We start from the raw sequence: 22,999 nt of genomic DNA on the forward strand, positions 1-22,999 counted from the left end.
TTTTATTGAAGTTATGTATATTTTTTTAGGTTTAAATAAATAATAGAAATATATATACGTAAATTAAAATCAATGGGTAGAAAAAATAACAAGAAATCAAAAAATAATATTAGCAATGCCAACGAAAAGAATTCATTCAAAAAATTGTCCCCGTTAAAAAGAAATGAAGTCAACGATGTTGTAAAAAAGATATTAAAAATCACTAGTCAAGTGCCTTCTGATGGAAAATATAAATGGGAAGACCATGTGGAAGTAACCAAACTTCTTAATAAAGTTCAAGAAATTGAGCCAGGTGACAAAAAACTTTAACTAATACTTTGTGTTATGTACAATTAATGTTTTAACATTTTTAAATGACTAACATAATTTTTAACATTTAAGATTTCATTGCGAAGAAAAATAGAGAAGATCACTTTTCCAATTTGATATCGTGGATTAAAGAAAATGGTGGTGTTGCCGATAATGTAACTATAAAACATTTCAATGAAATGGGGTACGGGTTGGAAGCGGCAAAAGATCTCGAAGAAAGCGAATTGATATGCGCAATACCTAAAAATGTCATGATGACTCTGGACAACGTCAAAGTTTCTCCATTGAAGTATTTATACGAGAACAATCCCATTTTGAAAAATATGGGAAATGTTGCTCTGGCATTATTTCTCATTTTGGAACATGTGAAAAATGAAAATAGTTTTTGGCATCACTACATTTCATCTTTACCTTCGGATTATAACACTGTTTTATACTTCGATTTGAATGATTTTTTAGAAATGAAAAACTCTCCGACATTTGGTAAGCGAGTTCAAACTATGAATCGATTAAAGTTTTTCATTACGTCATTCTTTTATATTGATTGATTGGTGATTTTGCTTTTTTTTTTTTTTTTTTTATTTGATTTTAGAAATGGCTACAAAACATTGCAAAAACATTGCTCGTCAATATGCTTATTTTAATAATTTATTTCAAAATTCGAACGATGAAGCTAGTCTTATACTAAGAAACGTATTCACTTATCAATTGTACAGGTGAGTTGTCGACTTTTACACTAAAACTTATCGATAAATTTATCCTTTGATCCCCAAGCCATTTACCACATGTTAATTTTTTAAAAAAAAAAAAGGGGGGAGGGGGAGGGGAAAGTAAAAAAAAAAGAAACATTTGAATACTCGTGCTCCGGAAATATTTTTATTTATATTTATTACTCTCGTTTTATTACGTAATAATAATAATAATAATATCGTCGTTGCCGTCGTCGTCACGATCATATGATAAAATTTGAACGCGTCGTTTTTTTTTTTTTTTTTATTTATTTTTCAAACGTGATTAATTCGCAGGGGAGGGGAGGGGAGGGGGCGAGGAGGGGAAAAAGTTACAAAATCAACATTATTAATAATGATAGTAATAATACATATATTTTATTACTTTCTCAAAATGAAAATATGACAAGTGTTTACTACATTAACAGTAAGTAACGTTTTATCATCATCATCATCATTATTATTTTATTTATTATTTTATTTATTATTATTATTATTATTAACACTATCACTATCACTATCACTATTTCCTTATTTTTTTTTTTGGTAATACTGACAGGTTTGTTTATTTTTTATTATTCATTTAAATAAATAAGATAAATACACATATGCACATTTGATCGGTTAGTGGGGGGGAGGAGGAGGAATAAAAAGGGGGGGGGGAAATTTTCGACTTAGAAATAATCGATATCGTCTTTGTTTCTCGTTCTGTTAAATCTCAAACTCGTGTTTATCACGTTTCTCCCTTTGTCGATTTTTTGTCGAAGTATGTCGTCGTTGTCGTCGTTGTTTTTAACGTAAAAACCTTTCGAATACCTGTTACCCAAATTATTTTTTGATTTTTTCCCGAGCGTTTCCTTTTCATCTTTTGCCAGTCTCGTTTTCAACGTGCTCGCTCGACTCGTGAACGTGTTTTTAAACGTGCTCCATAGGTAACTTCCGGCGAAACTCGTACCCGATTCGCTTCCGCCATCATCATCACAATCATCATTATCGAAATCCGACGTTTTTTTAAAATTGACCGAACTCGGAATTTCCCCGCTTTTCGTCCTTTTGTTTTTATTTCTACTCAATGAGTCCGAGAGTATGGAGGGAGAGGATTTCAAATGAATTTTTCTCTGTCTCCAACCGCACGCGGCAAAAATGGCGACGAATACGAATAATGCGATGCCCATGACGACGCCGCTTGCAATTATCGCGGATTTGACAGCCGGAGGAATTTTGTTGGATTTTTCAACATCTTCGTCGTCTTTTCCTTCTTCTTTTATTTTCGGTTCTCGTTCTTTATTTAGGTCACCCGAATCGAAATCGAAATGTCTGTTGATGTTTTTCTTGTTTTTGTGAAGCGTTTCTAGTAGGATGATGTCATCATCATCATCATCATCTTCCGCCGGGGTCGTGATTTTATAATTTTTATCTTTTTTCGTTTCGTTTTTATTATTATTATTATTATTATTATTAACGTTTACCGTCGGCGGATTTTCGGGGGCTAAGGGATTTCCGTAAACGAAGGATTTTTCGGATAGTTTCCACAGAGCAAGATTTTCCGTGTTTGACGTGTCCGCAGTGAGATCGTCGGGTTTGAAATTGAGTATTGATTTTTCGTTGGAAGATGAAACTGAAGAGGGCGAATTATAAAACCTGGGTTCTCTTCCTGCCACGTCTATTTTGCCGACGTTCGGAGCGCTTTCGTCCGCGTACAACTCTTCGTATTCCGCGCCTTTCAATGACTTAAACCGATTCGGATGCGGAGCGTAGAAATGTGGGAGGCTACCGAAAATGATGGTCGTTTGAGTGCTGAAAACTCTTTTCTTTTCCCGGTTGGAAAAAAGTTCTTCAATGTTGCTCTGAACGGTTGATTTTTCACGATTGTCCAAGATCTCTCGGAGCGTCATGTTTCTCGAATCCAAGATTTTTTGCAAAGCTTTGGCGTTTTGTTCCGACCTTATGAGTTCGATGAGTTCGTCAACGGGTTCGTTTTCCCGGAAAATGATTTCCGTTGACGAATCGACGTAATCGTATCGTTGCGTCGTCGATGTTCCGAAAGTCATTTCGTATGATTTTTCGCGGGTGTTTTCGAACGGATGTTCGTCACGTCCGGTCGTTATTTTCAGAGTGTCGATTTTCGAATTTTCCGTCGTCCAAACGTCATTCGGTTGATAGTAATTGATTTTCGCGGCGAATTTTTCCAACGCGACTTCCGGTTTTCTTTCCGGTATGATGAGAGGCAAAGCGGGATTGTTGGAACTTTTAAAGGGTATGATTCTTTTCTTTTGAATCGGAATCTGTGGATTGTTATAAATTGCCACGGGGGGCATCGTCGACGTCGACGTCGTCGTCGTCGCCGCCGACGCCGAAGAAGAAATATCAAAATTTTCTTTAAAAATCGTATTGCTAGAAACTTCCGGTTCACCTGTCGTCGTCGTCGTCGTCGTCACCTGATTTCTCCTCTGGTAATTTTTTAATTTAGCTTGGAGTTCGTTTTTCCTTTCTTGAGGAGTTAATCCGGCCGGTCTAAAGGGTTGCCAATTTCGAACGGTTGTCGTTTTCCCTTCCGTAGAATCCGCGGGAGCCTTAGGCTGAAGTGTTTGTATTTTGTTTTTGAATTGTTTCCTTTGAAAGATTCCTTTACCAAAAGGTTGCATCCTTTTCTCGTTCGTTTTCGATACGGACGATGCCGTCGTTTTAAGGATTTCCCGATCTTGTTCGAAAGGCTCGTAAGTTTCTTTTACGTTACTCGGAAGGTAATAATTGGGGCTCGATACGGATTGCGTTACGGGTGCAGTTTGCCTTCCGTTGAATATGACCGATGCATCCGTGTTGCCTCTTAGTAAATCTGCCAGGGAAAGGTTTTGAGTTTGCAGTAGTTCGCTCAGGCTCAAAGTTTCCGTTTGTTGTTTTAAAAAGGTTTTAAGATTTAAAGTCGAAAGTTTTTCCGTCGTTATCGTCATCGGATTTCCATCCGATTGACGTTGCATTGAATTTCCTTCTTGGATTCTTTTATGAATCGCGGGTACTGCTTCGGCGGGTATCACGGCTCCTCCGTGTAGCAAATTCGTTGACCCCGTCGGTACGGTATGATATGCCGACGCCGCTCTCGTATTTTTTAAATTTTGTTCGTCCGACGGTGATTTCGTTCGTTCGGGTCTCCTCCTCTTCATGACAACTCGCGTCCTGATTTTTTTCCCACCATTTTGAAATGGTGGAAATTTTTGAATTTTATCAATCGCTTGCGGCATTATCAGAGTTTCTCGCGTTGCCGTTTCGTAATCGGCATAAGTTTGACTGTGGTATTGTATTGCCGTCCTCGGTACCGACCGATTAATCACGTGTTGTCCACCCGTAACGCTCGGATTTATCACAGGCTTGAAACTCTGTTGCTCGTACCCGTTCGGGTATCTTTGATACGGATTTCCCTGCGTTATTTTACGCACGTTGTACGTAACCCCGTACGCGTTTCCATTTTCTCTTGCATCGTCGGATGAAGAAGAGGAGGAGGAGGAGGAGGGGGACGGTATCAAAACGTTTTTCACACCGAACGATGTCACGCGAACGTTATTGTCGTGTTCACGATGCAAACTTTGAGATTTTCCCGTGAAAGGAAAAGCCACAATGATGAGAAAATAAATTTTCATAATATTTCCAAACATCTGAAAAGAAAAAAACGATCATTTCATTTCAAGTTCAAAGATTTATCATCATCATTATTATTATTATTATTATTATTGTAATTAGGTAATTAACGATTTGTCGAGTCCAATAATGATGATCGTTAAAGAGAAAAAAAAAAGAAAGTTTTTTTTTTTTTCATCGTTGAGATTTTATTAATTATCATTTTTTTTTTTTTCCCCTCCGATCACTACGAGGTACGCCTCTTTGGTTTTTCGCCATTTTTGTTATTTTTACCATTCTCGGTGTAAAAAAAGATTTAGGTTCGGTGTTACAACATGAGAAAAAAAAATTTTTTTTATGGATTTCGCATTAGAAATGTGAATGTTGGAGTAAAAAAAAAGTTAATGTTGGCAATAAATCTATTCCTCATTTAGTAGGTCATTTTCTAGGGCTAACCAAATGTCTGCTCACTCTCACTATTTTTTTTACTTTTTTACTTTTTTTTTTACTTGTTTGTTGTTGTCGTCGTCACGCATCGTAATCAGGAGTGACAGGTGTTGTTGTTGTTGTTGTTGTTGTTGCCCATCGTCGTTTCGTCCGATTTCGATTTCGCGTGCCTGCCAGGTATATACGTAAGAAAAAATAAACTTTGATGACAGAGGTGTGTAATGCCTGCGGTATTTAAATTGTCTTCTTTCTCTCTCTCTCTCTTCCTCCCATTCTCTCTCTCTCTCTTTTCCTCCCATTCTCTCTCTCTCTTTCTCTCTCTTTGGAAATTAATTTTCAGGTTTTACGGAAAAAAAAAATTTGTCGTTACGTTTATTACGAGTACGTTTCGAACGGAGATTGTATCTGTTGTGGTTGTTTTTTTTTTTTTTTTGCCTTTTATGACATTAATCGATTTTTTATTACGTCATCAAATACGATGCTCCCCCCTTTCCCCCCCCCCCTTTATATCGATTTTTTTTTTTTTTTTGGTAGGAATTGCGTAATTTAATAAAACTCGTCTCTCTCTTCTCTCTCTCTCTCTCTCTCTCTCTCTATCTCTCTATCTCTCTCTCTCTCTCTCTCTCTCTCTCTCTCTCTCTCTGTCTCTCTCTCTCTCGTTTTGTAAAAAAAAAAAATTATCGATATTATTTATTGTTCGAGAAATTTTTTTTTTTTTTTTTTTTTTTTTTTTTTATTAAAGATCGGAATTCGAAGTTGTTGTTGTTGTTGTTGTTGTTGTTTGTTGGGGGAGGAGGAGGGAAGGAAGAGGGGGTGGGGAAATTACAATCATTACGTTTATTTATTTATTTGTTTATTTTTCGGTTAATTCCACGTCGCGAAATCTACAATTGAACTTTTTTTTTCTTTTTTTCTTTCTTTCTTTCTTTCTTTTGGTTCTCAGGATTTTACTTTTGATCCGTTCATTGTTCGCATGATTCGGAATTTTTTTCGCCTTGATTCGCGTTTCTCGAATGATTCGAAAATTTAAAAAAAAAATTTTTTTTTTCGTTTGGATTTTTACCCCCCCCCCCGCGCGCGCGCGATCATTTATTGAAAGATATGAAGGGGGGTTGAAGGGGGTAGAATAGTGATAAGAAGGCGAAAAAAAAAAAGATGGGAGATGACGTTTTTTATCAAACGGGTCGACGAACTTTACATGTTTTAAGATTATTTCGAATAGGCGTGGCTGGGTGGGGGCGGAAAATGATGACGGTGGTGGGGGGATGATAACAGGTTTTCACGTCGAAGGAGTGGAAAAGGGGGAAGGGGAGAAGGAACAATTCCGAAAATTACCATTTGTTTTCTTCCTGATCATTGTTTTTTTTTTTTTGTAATTTCTCGAGGCTTACTTTCATCAAATCGACAAAAAACTTTGACCGAATGCTAGAAAACCCGTCATTTTCAAGTTTTTTTTTAATTTTTCTGGGTGTGCGCGTGCGCGTGCGAAATTTACTTTTTTGTTCGTTTGCTTCGTTTCCCGCGTTTTTTTTTTTTTTTTAATTTATTGCATTTTCTCATGCAAAAAAGCAGTTTAAAATGAAATGAAAAGAAAAAATTATTAATCATATGTTTTGTCTCTCTCTCTCTCTCTCTCTCTCTCTCTTTCCCCCCCCCGCGTAGCGGATTCTTTACTCTCTGAAATTTCTTTCTCTTGCATCCTTTTCTCTAATTCTCAATTCCCTCGGGAACACACACGCGACGGGAAAATGTCGACACACGCGAAGTTTAAAATCGATCGAAAGTAATTTACGAGATGATTCGCGTTTTTACCAATAATTTGTTTATTGCGGTAAGGAATGATTGATTGATTGATTGAATGAATGAATGAATGAATGAAGGAGCTAACTCGGTAGCATCGCACGCTAAAAATTTTCATCTTAATAACGAGAATGAAATTAACTTTCGAAAAAAAAAAAAAAAAACGGATTGATTCGATTGCAACTAGGATAATATAATATAAAAAGATTCAACACTCGATGGAATCGATTATTCACGTTCGACTTTCGAAAATCTACGATTGGTATCGTCTCATTATTATTTTTTTATATATAAAATCGAAAAGAAAATACTAAAAATGTATATCTCGATCTCGAACGATTCGATACGATTCGTGAAAGTTTTTTTTTTTTTTTTTTGATTTGTTTTCGTTTTTTTTTTTTTATTTTTTCAATATAGCGTCAAAGGTGACGATTATACGAATCGATTAATACTTGATGACGGGTATGCGTTAAAGTCGAGAGTTGATCGATTGATCGATCAATCGATCGATCTATCGTTTCCGTCGTTTTGCCAAAAAAAGAAAAAGTTTTCGGAATTTTCGTTTTTGTTTTTCGTTACTTCGTATCTATTTCTTATTCTTCTCTTGATTTTCTTTCGCCTTCTCTAAACAATCAGACGCGCTATAAATTTCTAGTCGTTCAACGCTATAAACGGGGGGAGGGGGACGGGGGAGGAGGAAATTGACGAAACGATCACAAAATTATTATTCTTACTATTATTATTATTATTATTATTATTATTATTATTTTCTTTTTGTTTTTTTTTTCCCAATCAGGTCGCGGTTCGCGCGGCACTTTAAAAAAAAAAATAAAATATAGCGCTATAAATAAATTAAAGAAAGAAATGATTTCGCGGATTGATTTTTATTAATGGATTTTAAATTAAGTCGAAAATTTCATTAGAGTATTGCTACTACTGCCACTACTACCACTACTACTACTACTACTACTACTGCCACGGCTATAATTCTAACGACACGCACTCACGCGCACTATAAATAAAAATTTTTCATTTTCTTTATTCATGACGACGTTATTAATTTAATGAATATACGAAATTAACATTTGCATAACGAGAGAAACGAACGCCGCTATAAATAATATTATAAATGCTTCTTTTTTTCTATATAGTCTATAAAGAGAGAGAGGGGGTGGGGAGGGGGAAGAAAAGGGAAGGGGAAACGGAAAAAAGGGGAAAAAAATTAATTTTTACTTTTCGTTAATTTAAAATCCTTTATAGCGAAAAATAAAAGAATAAAGATTTGAAAATATAGCGCTATAATTAAATAAAATCCGCGTTCGAATAAAAATCATTAACATCATCATCATCATCATAATCATCATCGATTCGTGAATTATTATTTGAGTTGTTTGTTGTTTGTTGTTGTTGTTGTTGTTGTTGTTGTAATTACAGTGAAAATTTTTTTTTTTTTTTTTAATAATTCCGGCAACAAAATTTATTATTATTATTATTATCATTATCATTATTATTATTCGCTATAAAATTTCTCGGTCGAAATGAAATATTTATAAATAAATTTTTAAATAAATTTAAAGTTTTTAATATTATTATTATTATTATATCTAAGTATGCTTCTTGCATAATAATTAACGATCTCGCTCACTTTCCAATTTTTATTATTATTATTATTATTATTATTTATAGCGCTATATATATAGTAATAGTAATTTTTTAAAAAATTTTTTCGCTATAAAAGTTGTAGGGAATAAATCGCGAACAAATTATTATTATTATTATTACGATTCGCGCGTCGCAACTTACTTTTTTTTTTTTTTTTAAATGTTGGGTTTCTTTCTTCTTCTTCTTTTCCCTCTTCTCTCTCTTCTCCCTCTTCTTTAAGGAATCCAAAAAAAAAAACCGGAACCGGAAAAAGGCCCGAAAGAAAGCAAAAAAAAAAAAAAAAAAGTCCGTAAAAATATTTTCGTAGTCGTGGATACACCACCACCATTCGCGCACCGCAAAAAAACTCTTTCGCACTCTATCGAATCCCTGACATTGACTGATCAACCTCCTCTAGGTTCGTACCTGCCGACCAACCGACCAACCAACCAACCTACCGACCACCGCCGCCGCCGCCGCCGCCACCTTCACCATCACGACCAACCGACCGACCGACTCGTAAAAGAAAGTTTGCAAACACACTCGCACGCACACACACACACCATCACGCACTACATTTAATTCAATAATAATAATAATAATAAATTAAACGTAAACGTTCACTTTTCTTTTTTTTTTACGACTAGTTACGCGCCTGATAATGTAGGACGAAATCAATTTTCGGTTTTTTAATTTTTTATTTTTGTCATTTAATGGTGGAAACGTTCGGCGAACGCTTTTTACGAAAAACGAAGCGTTCGGGGGATGATGGAAAACGCGTGACGTGTTTAGCTTATGCGAAAAATTGAAATGGTTTTATCCGTCGGGAGAGTTCATTTCCGGTTTTGAAAATTTGATTTTTTTCCGGCGAACTTGGGGAGAATTTTCTCGGGGGGAAAGGGGGGGGCTCGATGCGTTCGGATTTAATCGTTTGCAGGTCGGTGACTTTTCCTTTTGTTTTTTTTTTTTTTAATCCAAAAAAGGAAAATTTTTTTTACGCTACACTTTGTAGTCGGTTTGGGTATTATCGTATTACATTGCTGCTTACGTCATCATTTTACCTTTTCGGGACTAGGAGGAGGAGTAGGAAGAGGGGGGAGGGAGGGAGGGAGAAGGGTAATGATAAAAAATAACCGTTAATATCTTTATCAAATGTATTTAATATATATATTATCAAATCATTCGTATTTGATTATGGCGTTCGTCTTTGTACACTTCGCACTTTTTTTTTTTTTTTTTTTAATATAACACGTTCGGAAAACGTACGTCGGGTGTATTTTCTGATGCCACGTTAAAAACTCGGAGGAAAAAAACCTTTTGTCAAACGGTTTACTCTTCGCGATTTACCGACGGGTGCGTTACAATTACCGGAAGTGGTTTTTCCCTCCCTCCTGTACCCACGTCGATCGTCACCGGTCATCAGGACGACGGTTTTCTTGGGGGGAGGGGGGGGTAATGACAAAATGAGACGAGAAGATTTGTCGCAAAATGCGTCGTCTCAATTTTTCATATTAATTTAAATTTTATTTTCGCTCCGTCATCCATTTTTATTTACCTTTTCAAAAGGGAAATTTCACATTATTATTATTATTATTGTTTTTTTTGTTACCATTAAAAGCCACTTTCGGATCGAATAGAGGAGAGATAGGGGGGAGAGAGAGAAGGAAGGAAAAAGGAAAAGAAAAAAACTTTTTCTCTCTCTCTCTCTTTCTCTTTCCCTCTTTCATTTTTTGTTTGTTTATTTTTTTTGTATTTATTTATTTTATTTTATTTATTTTTTTCTTGCAGATGGGCTGTGTCGACCGTCATGACGAGGCAGAATTTCATACCATCATCATCAACGTCAAACGATGTCGAAAATGGCATAAACGGTCTCATACCACTTTGGGACATGTGCAATCACACGAACGGTTATCTTTCGACTCAGTATAAAGTTGATAGGAGCGAATGTTTGGCGTGCAAACCATTCAAAAAAGGCGAACAAGTAAGATAGAATATATATCTCTTTCTCTCTCTCTCTCTCTCCCCCGATCTCTCCATTCGGTTATGTCGAAGCGGTATAAAAAAAAAAAAAAAAAAAAAAAAAGGGGGGGGCACGACCGGTCGCGAACGTGCGAATCGTGTGAAACGGTTAAACGGCGGTTCTCTTCGGAAATCGGTTTTCTGGGGAGGGGGGAGGGGAGGGGAAAAGAAAAGAAAAGTCATTAGTAGCGTATTCGAAATGGGAAAGTCTTAATAATTTCATGCTCGATAAACGCGTGAGTGACACAAATGGGGGGGGGGGGGGGGCAAAAAAGAATTAAAAGGTTTTTTTTTTTTTTTTTTTTTTTTAATACTTAAAAATCGAAAACGCGTGAAATTTTTTTTAAATTAATTTATTTTTAATTGAAACATAAATTGAAATCGTTTTGCGTGAAAAAAATTCAAATTCGTTGTCGTCGTCGTCGTCGCTGCCGCCGCCGTGGTCGTCGTTGTATTCCTCGCTATCGCCGCCGCCGCTGCTACATTTGCTACGAACGTCGAAAGAAGGGAACGCTTTAAAAAATCAAATTAGACATTTTTCAATACGAAAGTATAATTAAAATAATAGTTCGAAAGAAAGGAAGGAGAGATAACGGTAATAATAACGGGGGAGAGAGATTTTACCGAGCCCCATTCAGAATAGAATTCGGAATGGGGCTCGGGGGGGGGGGGTCCTTGCCGGTTGCATTGCTCCTGAGACAAGGAGGAGAGCAATGCAATCGGCAACGCGTTATGAAGGAGGCCGGATCATTACGGTTGGGGAAATCGTACGCGTAAGCCCTAGTCGACGTGGGAAACCCAATTCTAGAACCGTCCCTGTCCTCCTACCCCTACATCCCTGGACTCCACCAGTACACCACCACCTCCACTCCCGCCTCCTCTTCCTCTTCTTCTCTTCTCCCTCCCCCTCCCTTTTTTCTTTTCTTCTCCCCCTCCCCCTCTTCTCTTCTCCCCCCTCCCCTCTCTTCTCTCTTCTCTTCTCCCCCCTCCCCTCTCTTCTCTCTTCTCTTCTCCCCCTCCCCCCTCTTCTCTCTTCTCTTCTCCCCCTCCCCCTCTTCTCTCTTCTTCTTCTTCTTTTACTTTTCTTCTTTCTTCTCTCTTCTTCTTCTTCTTTTACTTTTCTTCTTTCTTCTCTCTTCTTCTTCTTCTTTTACTTTTCTTCTTTCTTCTCTCTTCTTCTTCTTCTTTTACTTTTCTTCTTTCTTCTCTCTTCTTCTTCTTCTTTTACTTTTCTTCTTTCTTCTCTCTTCTTCTTCTTCTTCTTTTACTTTTCTTCTTTCTTCTCTCTTCTTCTTCTTCTTCTTTTACTTTTCTTCTTTCTTCTCTCTTCTTCTTCTTTTACTTTTCTTCTTTCTTCTCTCTTCTTCTTCTTCTTCTTTTACTTTTCTTCTTTCTTCTCTCTTCTTCTTCTTCTTTTACTTTTCTTCTTTCTTCTCTCTTCTTCTTCTTTTACTTTTCTTCTCTCTTCTTCTTTTCTTCTTTTCTTTTTCTTTTCTCTTCTTCATCTTGTATATTTTTCAGGTCTTCATATTTTACTCGTCTTATATACTCCTAGCCTCCAAGGAGTTGGATACGTCATCTTCTATCTTTCATCTTCTTCTTCTTCTTTTTCTTCTCTCTTCTCTCTTCTTCTTTTTACTTTTCTTCTCTCTTCTCTCTTCTTCTTTTTACTTTTCTTCTCTCTTCTCTCTTCTTCTTTTTACTTTTCTTCTCTCTTCTCTCTTCTTTTTCTTCTTTGACTTTTCTTCTCTCTTCTTTTTCTTCTTTGACTTTTCTTCTCTCTTCTTTTTTTTTTCTTCTTCTTGTATATTTTTCAGGTCTTCATATTTTACACGTCTTATATTTTCCTGGCCTCCAAGGAGTTGGATACGTCGTCTTCTATCTTCCATCTTCTTCTTCTTCTTCATCTTCATCTTGTTGTATATTTTTAGGTTCTCATATTTTACGGCGAAAGATCCAATTCTGATTTTTTAGTACACAACGGTTTCGTTTACGATGAAAATCCCCACGACAGTTTTCGGCTCCGTTTGGGCATATCCAAATCTGATAAATTACACGGATTGAGATGCGAGTTGTTGAAAGATCTCGGTATACCAGACTCTGGTGATTTTTATTTGTATTCAGGTTCCGAACCAGTGAGAGAAAATCTTTTGGCTTTTTTAAGAATCTTCAACATGGACGTCGGTGAGTTGATTGATTGATTGATGACGGACGACTTTGGAACTTTTCTTTTTTTTTTTTTTTTTTTTTGTTTCAAATCCTTGATGCATTTTTAAAATAAAAAGTTTTTGATAACGATTTTTGACGATGTTGTTTTCATCATTTTCTTCATTTTTCCTTTCCATTGCATCTCGAAGAACGTCCATAACGCGTCGTTGATTGCAATTAACTTTGATTTGTTGTTCTTTTTTAGAAAATTTAAATCATTGGAAGTCACATTCGAGTCGTTTATCCGATTTGATGTGGAAGGATTGCGCTTTAGATACTAAAATCGAATCAAAAGTTTGGAATTTCCTTTACGATCGGATTAATTTACTATTGAAAACGTATAAAGGCGACGAAGTCGAGGTAGTCCAAAAAGAAAATTGTGAATGATTGATTGATTGATTGACTGATTGATCGTTTTCCGAACGTGACAATATCCATCCATCTACCTCGAAAAAATTCCATTTCTTCTTTCCTTCCTTCCTTCCTTCCACATCAATCCTTCCATTTCTTCTTCTTCTTCTTCTTTCTTCTTTTTGATGTATTTCGTCCAAAAAAAAAAAAAATCCTAATGTGATCATCATCCATCGTACACGCGTAGTAGTAACGTTCCAAAAAATTTATCCTTTTTTTTTCTTCATTTCAGGTTCGGGTTGAAGATTCAAATTCAACGGAGTGTCGTCGTTTGGTACGAGCACAATTGAAATGTGAAAAAAAATTTCTTTCTTCTATCCTCTTCTACGTGCAACAAAGAATCAAATGCTGATGATATTTTTCACTTCACTTCACTTAACTTTTTTTGTTTTGTTTTGTTTTTGTTGTTTTTTGTTACTGTCTTTTTTCTCCTTTTACAAGAAAACTGTACTTGAATCAATGTTTTTGTAATAATAATAATCAATAATCAATAAATCAATCAATCAATTAATCGATGACACTTGAATCAATAAATTTTTTTCCGCCTTGATGATAATAATTTGCGATCCCAAACTTGATTAATCCGTTCGGATTAAGAGAGATTAATTTTAATCGAAAACGCTCCTTTTCCCTTTTTTCTTCTTCGTCGAATCCCTTTCATTTCTTTTATTCCCCCCTGAGGTTTTGAATCCTTTTTTGGGGGGTTTACGGGGCGGTAAAATTTTTTCCTTCTTTTTCCTTTTACCCTTTCCAATTTGTTTTTTAACTTTGTTGTTCTTTTCGACTTCCGTTTCACGTTTTTTTTTCAATTTTCCTAAAACAAATAAAAATAAAAATTAATAATTAGTATAAATTGAGCCCTGTGGTGGGGGGAAGTGGGGGGATTGAGTTTCATCATATAAATTATCACAATTACTTTTTTCATCGCTTCTTTGTTTCTTCGTTTGAAACCATTCTCTCGTCTTATCGTAGTCGTTGTTGTTATCATTCGATTTTAATTTTTTTTCCATCGCATTCATTTGCATTTCCGCTTTTTGCAACAATCTCTCTTCCAATTCTTCTTTCAAAACTTTATCCACGTCTTCTCCGAGTTCTTCGACTTTTTTCTTATATTTCAATAATATTTGCGGTGGTATTATTCTCGATTTGACGGGTCTTTCTGCTTTTTTAACAATTTCCTTGACTAATTTCCTCTCGGATTCGCAAGCAAGAGAAACGGATATTCCGCTACGTCCGGCTCTTGCAGTTCTACCAACTCTGAAAAAATAATAAAAAAAAAAATTAAAGTTTTTTTTAACCGTGCAAAAACGACGACGTTAACATTTCACGATTTTCATTTAACACAATCGTAAACCTCACCTGTGAATGTAATGTTCAAAAGTCATGGGCAAATCGTAATTGATGACGGTTTTAACACCGGATATGTCCAAACCTCTGGCTGCAACATCCGTCGCCACGAGTATATCTAATTCTCCATTTTTAAACCTTTTAAGCGTGTCAAGTCGTTCCGGTTGCCTTAAATTCCCGTGTAATTCTCCAGCCTGAATAACAAAATAATCATTTGTTATCATCATCGCACGTGGAAACGTAAACATAAAACTTTTCATGCGACATTTTAACCTTAAATCTAATAAAAACATTTACCTTCATGTTTAAAAATCCTAAAAGTATTCGAAGTTTATGCGCTTGACTTTTTGTTGCGACAAATATAATGCAATTTGCTCGAAATGTTCTACGAACCAAAGCAGCTAAAACTGCTTCTTTATCACCCTCTCGTCCTTTTCTTATCCTAAACAAAACAAAAACATAATTTTATTATTATTATCATTAATAATTTTAAACAAACAGTAATAATTTCGTTTGTAATTGTGTGTACTTACCTTATAAATTCCTGCCTCAAATTATTTGTAACGCTTTGATTACTGTCGACAAATATCTTAACCGGATTACTAAGGGAAACGCTTGCCAAATCTTCGACAGCTGTTGTCATAGTCGCAGAAAATAACATTGTTTGTCTTGTTCTCGAACATTGTCTAACAATTTCTTTCATTTGTTCGGCAAAATATTCATCCAACATTCTGTAATTTATCGATAAAATAATTAGTGTGGATTACGATTAATAAAAACGAATAATCTTTTCATTTTAATTTATCGAAAATCTGTTTTTTTTTTTTTTTTTACCCACCTGTCAGCTTCGTCCAAAACTAAAATTTCAATACTATCAAGACTAAAACCTAATGAATTTTTCAAATGATCTATTAATCTTCCAGGTGTTGCTATGACTATATCTGGTTGTTTTCTTAAAAATGCTTCTTGAACTTTAACATCGAGACCACCGACTGCCAAACCGATTTCAATGGTGGTAAATTTAGATAATTGTTTTGCTACTTGTATAACTTGTACTCCTAATTCTCTAGTCGGTACTAATACCAATACCCTCGTTATCGATAAACTTCCCTATTAAGTATAAGTAAAAAATTAATTTAAAAAAAAAAAGAAAAGAAAATTATCGAATACTGTTAATTAAGGAAATTAAAATTTACCTGCGGTTTGTATAACAATCTTTCCAAAATCGGAAGCATGTAAGCAGCTGTTTTTCCTGTACCTGTGGCAGCACATCCGCAAATATCTCTTCCTAACAATGCTACTGGTATAGCTGCACATTGTATGGGAGTCGGATGAGAAAAATTCATGGCAGCTATTGCTTTCATTAAAGGTCTTGATAAATTCATTTGATAAAATGATGTTATGTCATGATTTTCTGATATTTCTTCGGAAAACTCCAATTCAGTTTTTTTCTTCTTCGATTTTTTCAATTCTTTTATTTTTATGTTATCATGTTGTAAATCTGAATCAGATAAATAATCGTCACCTTCTTCATCTGTGCTATTCTCAACCTTGATACCATTTTCACCATTTTCTGCTGATAATTTTTTCTTATTTTTAATCAATTCGATTTTATCTTCGGTTTTTCTCTTCGGCGTTCTCTTGACAAATTTCGTTATGTAACTCCAAGAATCTTGATTGCAGTCTCCGGTTGAATCGAAATTAAAACCAGCGCTGAATTCTTTATTACCCGTTGATTTTTCTTTATTTGGCTGAAACTAACACATTTACATTTACATTAATATGGCACGCACGTGTTACAGTGAAACTCTAACCCTGTTAAATTCTATATTAAAAATTAAATTAATAATTAATTAATTAAAATAATTATAAATAAAAGCTAATTACTTCTTCTTCTTCGTTTGATTCCTCAGAAAAATTAGAAACTTCGTCTCCATCGTTAATTGTTTTAATTAAATCAAATTTAGGCGACGCCGATGCACGCTCGCACATTTTACTTGAGCAGAATATTTGTCGTGGTTATTTGTCGTGGATTTAGACAAATACTGACGACACTGCTTCGATGCCGCCATAATTTTTTTATTTTAATTTTAAATGCAATTGCTTTTTATTTTTAAATTTTCAAAAAAAAATATATACATAAAATAAATTATGTGGAATAAAGAAATAATAATAATAATAATAATAATAACTTACTTGTAAATCAATATTCTACCATGGAGTATAAGAACCAAGATAAAGTTGACAGACTGAACAATAATGATAAGTATTTTTACACACGTTCATGCAATAAGGAAGAATACAGCAAGGCCAACACCTGAGAAATTTTGTTTAATAATAAGTTTATTTGGTTTTTTTTTGTAGTAAATAAATTTCTTATAATACAAGTAGTAAATAATCACCCGAAAAGACAAAGTGCTAAAGCTGCCACATGAGTAGCAACAGATTCATGTGCATGGGTAGTTGTTAAAACTAATATACCACATCGTGGACAATAAGCCGGTTGAGAATGTGATCTCCAAATTGGTTCCGCAAAACTAGCTAAGCACAAAAAATTAACTTAAAAACAAATCATTATTATTATTGATTGTCAAAAAAAAAAAAAAAAACTCACGAAGTAAGCAAACTCTATTTAATTCTTCATTTTCTCTAGAAGCGTATAAATCTTGATCACCAGTATAAGCTGGAGGTAGAGGGGGTGGCCTTTCTGTCACAACTTCAGGCTTTTATAAATAAATATATTTATTTTAGTTATTGAAAATAAGTAGATTTGAATGATCTCTTTTTGCTTTACCTGCTTAGAAAATTTTTTTTTTTGTTTCATTACAAATGAATAAGATGGTGGTGGACCGATACTACATCTTCTAGATCCAGGTTGATCTACGTTAATAGTTGAAAGTATTCGAATTTGAGTACGAGGTATCGAACTACTACCCGTTGTAGTATCTTTTGTATTTGTTACTGTTGTGATTTGTTCATTATCAATATCTGTCGGATGATTTTCACTTGAAACTCTATCAGTTACTGTTGTTTCATTTTTATTACTAATAATATGAGAAGTTGATTGGCTGCTGCTGGATGGAAGATGAAATAAATCTTTTATATTCACAATAGGAGGATTATCATTAGTCTCCCTAATTAAAACGTCTTGAACACTTTTTGTACTTAAAACGGTATAAGAAACTGGAGTAGTTTTATTATTATTATTATTATTATTACGTAATTCTTTTAAACTTTCTGATTTTATAGACTGATTATTTTCACTCGTCAAAAATGAATTCGATTCGTGTAAGTCTCGTTCATCTTCCCTATTGATCTCATTTGATGTTTTATTATTTTTATTATTTATATCAACAAAACTTTCAAATGATAATTTTTCTTCGCTTTTTGTTATAACGGATTTTAATTGAATAGAAGAAGAAGATGGATAATTCATGGATGGTCCTTGAAATCAAAAAATATTCAAATTAATTAAAAAAAAAAAAAAAAGAAAATTTACCTAAACGAAACGTTCACTCATCAATTAAAATTATTTATATATAAAAAACAATATAAACATGCCTGAAATATTAAATGAAGATCCTCGTCCATCGGATTTATGTATTAAATTTGTTTTATGTATTTTATTAACGTTTAACGTTTCCAATGAATTTGTTTTACGCAAAATAAAATTCGATTTTTCCTCCGTTTTATTAGAATTTTCTTTGTTTACATATTTTTTTTTATTTTTATCCGTATTATTATCTCCTTCGCGAGATTTTTCATCATCCATTTCAATTTAATATTTAACAATTATTATTATTATATTATTATTATTTGTTATGAAATAAAATAATAAAAATAAAATGGTAAAATATAAATAAAATATAAAAAAAAAATAAAAATTATAAAAAGTAAATAGTTTTGTTATTATAAAATATATACATAAAATGGTTGACATTAGCAGACGATGATAATTAAAAAAAAAAAAAAAAAAAAAATTAATTAATTAGAATGGCATTTATTTAACGATGCGTGGCTCCCTGCGTTTCCAGTTTGGACCATGCAACTTTTTCTTTTATCATAAGTTCCAATTAATTGTTTGCAACAGGAACAATGAAGGTCTAAATATTGATCACGTCTAAATAAAAATGGAAGAAAACAAAACGGCCAGCACCTTAATAAAAAAAAAAAAAAGTAAAATTATGATTTTGATGATTTATTGATTTAAAAATAATTATGAAAGAAAAAAAAAGAAAAAAAAAATGACAACGAACCCCAACATACACAAGGCTCCTAATGGCGTTTTCGCCATTCTATTTCTTTGTTTTCTTATAACCGGTTGTCCTTCTTTTCCACATTTTGGACAAATAACACTTTGTGGACCTGGTGTCCATGTTTCCACTGTAACAATACAAATAATAATAATTAATTTTTTTTTTTTAAAAATAATAATGTTAAAACATATTTCATTAAATAAATATTAATTTTTTGTTGTTGTTGTTGCGAAAGACACCTGACGTTTTATATGTTTTTGGAGATACTTTAAATCCTTCTTCATTTAAATTATCACCTCCTTCGAGGGAATAATTACGTTCTTCGCTTGGTCTACGATTTAATTTAGAATTTGATACTTGACAATGTGCTAAAAATCTAAATACGTCTAAACCAGAATGTTCCAAATTTAAATGATCAACTAAAACGGATGTGTCATCATTCTCATATGTTAGAATTTCGTTGCAAACTAAACATCTGACTTTTTTACTTTTGTTTGTAGTCATCTGTCAGAATATTTCTGTAAAAAATAAATAAATTTTAATTAAATATTTTACATATAATCATAAAACGTAAATAAATAATACTTACAATTATATTATCTAGATTCTTATTTCAGTCGAACATAATAATTTATTAAAAACACCAAAATAATTGCCTTTGATCTGATCTGATCTGTCAGGTATTAAATACACTTTTTTCTATTAACAAATTTTTTGCAATTATTTAAATTGATATTTTAACGTAAATGACACAAATCCATTAAAATATGTATGTATGTTTAATTCAAAACTATAATCCGACGACGTTTTTATTATTTTTTTTTATTTACGATACATGATAAATTATATAATATATATATGTAAGTTTGTCACAAATTCTTATTACATAAAAAATTAAACATAAGATCTCCAAATAACTTTCTTATTCGCAATTTTTTTAATTTCATAAATATATATCTATATATTGGACTAAAATTTCAAAAAAATATAAACGTTTTTCTTTAAAAAAAAAAACATATTTAGAAAATACAATAAAATAAAAAAAAATGACCGTTTGTTTTCGCTTAACGTGGCACTAATTAGTACGCCAACTTTCAAAAACGGATATAGATGTCGCTAGCGTCGCATGCGTTATTTTCAAAACAATAAAACCGTTAAACGATAATATTTTTAACGTGAAAAAGAAATCAAATTTTTAACGAACTTTTTCTTTTTTTTTACGTTTAAAACAGTGAATAATTACGTATTACAAAGAATACTTTTCTTTTAATTTTCCAAAAAAAAAAAACAAAAACGTTAAACATTACAACGTTACAATAAAAAATTCGTTAAAATTCGTTAAAATTTTTTTTTCTCGTTATAACTGTAAGTAATTTATCATTACATTATAAAAAAAAAATACATAAAAACAATTTAGGATTAAATAATTATGTTCCGTAAATAGTAGAAATGCAACGAATCGTCAGTTTTTCCTTTTTTGACTAGTAAAATAAAATTCGTTCTAATTACATAATGTAAATAATTCCATATATAGAATTTATAAAATTTTATATTTTACGGTTAAAAAAATGTATTTTATATATATATATATATATATATATATATATATATATATATATATATATGTAATTAGTAAAATATTTAATTAATTAATTAATTAATTAAAAAAACGGTTTTCTTCCTTAAATGCAACATTTAACATGGTAACACATAATGTCGTGTGCAATATTACATTACTTTCACTTAATTTTTAATTATGTAATAAAAAAAAAAAAAAATTACATAATTACTATATATATATATACACAAATAATTTCTCTATTATTATTAACCTTCTTTCCTTCCTTCCTTTCTTTCTTTCTTTCTCTTCCTAGTTTCACTATCAAAAAATAATAATAATAATAATAATAATACAATAAGATAAAATAATAAAAAAACTAATAAAACTCACAATTAAAAAAATAATAGAAAAATTAATTAATATTATATATATATATATATAAAAATGAAAAATCATCATGATTCTTAAAAAATTTTTTTTTTCAATTAATTACTGTTATTAAATAATATTAATAATAATAATGATGAGGATTACATCAAGGTAAAAATAAATTAAAATAGTAAAAAAAAAACTCAGTAAAAAAAAAAAAAAAAATCTACACGTTAAATAAAAATTTTTATTTCTTCCGAATGTTTATTAAAAATAAATGCAAGAAATAAAATTATTAAAAAAAAAAAAAAAAACCTGAGAAACGACGTTACTAATAATAATAATAATAATAATAATAATAATAATAATGATGATAATAATAATGATAATAATAATGATAATGATAATGATAATGATAATAATAATAATAATAATAATGATAATGATAATAATAATAATAATAAATGTGTAAAGTAAAAAAATTTTCTTTTTTTTCCTCCTTCATAAACTTATGTGCGAGCAAACGATACACGATTTCTCTTCATCTTGTATTATTCGCCATTCGAAACAATAAGGTACAACCTATTTTAATAATAATAATAATAATAATAATAATAATAATAATAATAATAATAATCAAAAAGAAATTTTTTTCTTTCTTTCTTTCTACACATATATTTAAAACCATTTAAAATGTTTAAAATCAATTCAACTTTCAATAAATAAATTTCTTTTATTTCTTCCCCCTCCTCCCGTTCCTCCCTACTTTCTTTCTCCCTCTCCCTTTAATTAAAAATAAGAAGAATGAAAATTTCACGAAACAAAAAAAAAATAGTAATAATAATAGTAATAATAATAATAATAATAATAAAATCCAATTAAATTTTAATTAACAATAATTATTTTCACACTCTCGCAATCACAGTAATAATTATTATTATTATTATTATTATTACCATTATCATTCACTTTTATATATTTTTCTCTTTTATAATTTACGTGCGTATTTATTAAATATTTAAAAACAAAAAAAAAAAAATTTTCTCTTTCATTATTATTATTATTATTATTATTAATTTTCTTATTTTCCATTTCTTCGAACATCTTATTACGTCATCAATTAAATATTTATTTATAATAATAATAATTATTGTTTAAAAACAAAAAAAAACCTCAATTTCATTTTTCATTGTTTCGAGTGAATATACGTATATAACGACAATAATAATAATAATAATAATAATAATAATAATAATAATAATAATACTAATAATAATAATAGTAATAATAATAATAATAAATATTATTCATTACAATGAACTAATAAATTATCGTGAAAAAAATTTTTATTAACCTTTTTCTTTTTTCTTTTTTTTTTCTTTCAAATTTCATTATTATTATTATTTAAACAATTAATAAATAAATAAATAAATGATTTAAACGCGTTTATTTATACTTAATTAAAAATAAATAATTAATAACGTGTTCGGTATTATTATTATTATTATTTTTACACAAAAAAAAAAAAAAAAAAGAAATTGTCATTACATATTAACGTCCCTATTACTATCACTATTATTATTAATATTATTATTATTATTATCAATAATTAATTATTAAATAGTTTTATTAAATTGACATATTTGATTATTACATATTTTTTTTTTTTTTATAAACTACTCGTTAACTAATATCAATAAATATATATATAATTTTAATTTATTTATAACAAATGTACATTGAGTCCCTTTTTTTGAATGCGATAAATTTTACTTAATCATTATTATTATTATTATTATTATTAATAATAAAAGAGTATTGCAAATAAATTTAGGCCTTAAAATTTAACGGAACAATAATAATAATAATAATAATAATAATAATAATAATAATAATAATGATAATAAATTTCTTTTTTTTCAACTACGAAACGAATTACAACGAACGAACTAATTAGAAAAGAAAAAAAAATGAATTAAATTTAAAATGAAATGAAGGCACGAGCGTAAAACTACTTCCGCTACTACTACCACTACCACTACTACTACTACTACTACTACTACTACTACTACAACTACTACTACAACTACAAAAAAAAAAAATAATAATGATAATAAATTCGTCCGTTACAAAACTTTCAATTTGTTCGTGAAAACAATAAAAAAAAAAAATTAATTAATCAAACCGCGAATCCATAACAATTTTTTTTATTTAAATTTCTTTTTTTTTCGTTTCTACCAAAAATATTATTATTATTATTATTATTATCGTAATCATCATCATCATCA

The 22,999-nt window shown here is 31.4% G+C and overlaps 4 protein-coding genes across 4 annotated transcripts; 1 reads left to right on the forward strand and 3 right to left on the reverse strand.

Annotated features, from left to right (window-relative positions):
- Positions 1 to 72: 72 nt before the first annotated feature.
- On the forward strand, positions 73 to 13,530 carry Phum_PHUM131480 (SET domain-containing protein, putative; the record flags this gene model as incomplete). Its single annotated transcript, XM_002424439.1, has 7 exons — positions 73 to 292; positions 382 to 792; positions 902 to 1,025; positions 10,326 to 10,521; positions 12,491 to 12,743; positions 12,973 to 13,127; positions 13,411 to 13,530. The coding sequence occupies 7 exons, from the start codon at positions 73 to 75 to the stop codon at positions 13,528 to 13,530; spliced, it is 1,479 nt and encodes a 492-aa protein (XP_002424484.1).
- Positions 13,531 to 13,786: 256 nt separating this feature from the next.
- Phum_PHUM131490 (DEAD box ATP-dependent RNA helicase, putative) lies at positions 13,787 to 16,517 on the reverse strand (the record flags this gene model as incomplete). The annotated part of the gene is made up of 8 exons (XM_002424440.1): positions 13,787 to 13,992; positions 14,095 to 14,435; positions 14,538 to 14,719; positions 14,823 to 14,967; positions 15,059 to 15,256; positions 15,364 to 15,635; positions 15,722 to 16,282; positions 16,413 to 16,517. The coding sequence occupies 8 exons, from the start codon at positions 16,515 to 16,517 to the stop codon at positions 13,787 to 13,789; spliced, it is 2,010 nt and encodes a 669-aa protein (XP_002424485.1).
- A 219-nt stretch (positions 16,518 to 16,736) lies between these two features.
- Positions 16,737 to 18,297, reverse strand: Phum_PHUM131500 (lipopolysaccharide-induced transcription factor regulating tumor necrosis factor alpha, putative; the record flags this gene model as incomplete). Its single annotated transcript, XM_002424441.1, has 6 exons — positions 16,737 to 16,842; positions 16,928 to 17,084; positions 17,140 to 17,241; positions 17,376 to 17,708; positions 17,760 to 17,841; positions 18,157 to 18,297. 6 exons carry the CDS (start codon positions 18,295 to 18,297, stop codon positions 16,737 to 16,739), a joined length of 921 nt encoding a protein of 306 aa, XP_002424486.1.
- Positions 18,298 to 18,509: 212 nt separating this feature from the next.
- Positions 18,510 to 19,285, reverse strand: Phum_PHUM131510 (uncharacterized protein; the record flags this gene model as incomplete). The annotated part of the gene is made up of 3 exons (XM_002424442.1): positions 18,510 to 18,681; positions 18,782 to 18,908; positions 19,021 to 19,285. 3 exons carry the CDS (start codon positions 19,283 to 19,285, stop codon positions 18,510 to 18,512), a joined length of 564 nt encoding a protein of 187 aa, XP_002424487.1.
- Positions 19,286 to 22,999: the final 3,714 nt, after the last annotated feature.

The sequence above is a fragment of the Pediculus humanus genome, genomic scaffold, assembly GCF_000006295.1.
Source record: "Pediculus humanus corporis 1103172107477 genomic scaffold, whole genome shotgun sequence".
Lineage (NCBI taxonomy): Eukaryota > Metazoa > Arthropoda > Insecta > Psocodea > Pediculidae > Pediculus > Pediculus humanus.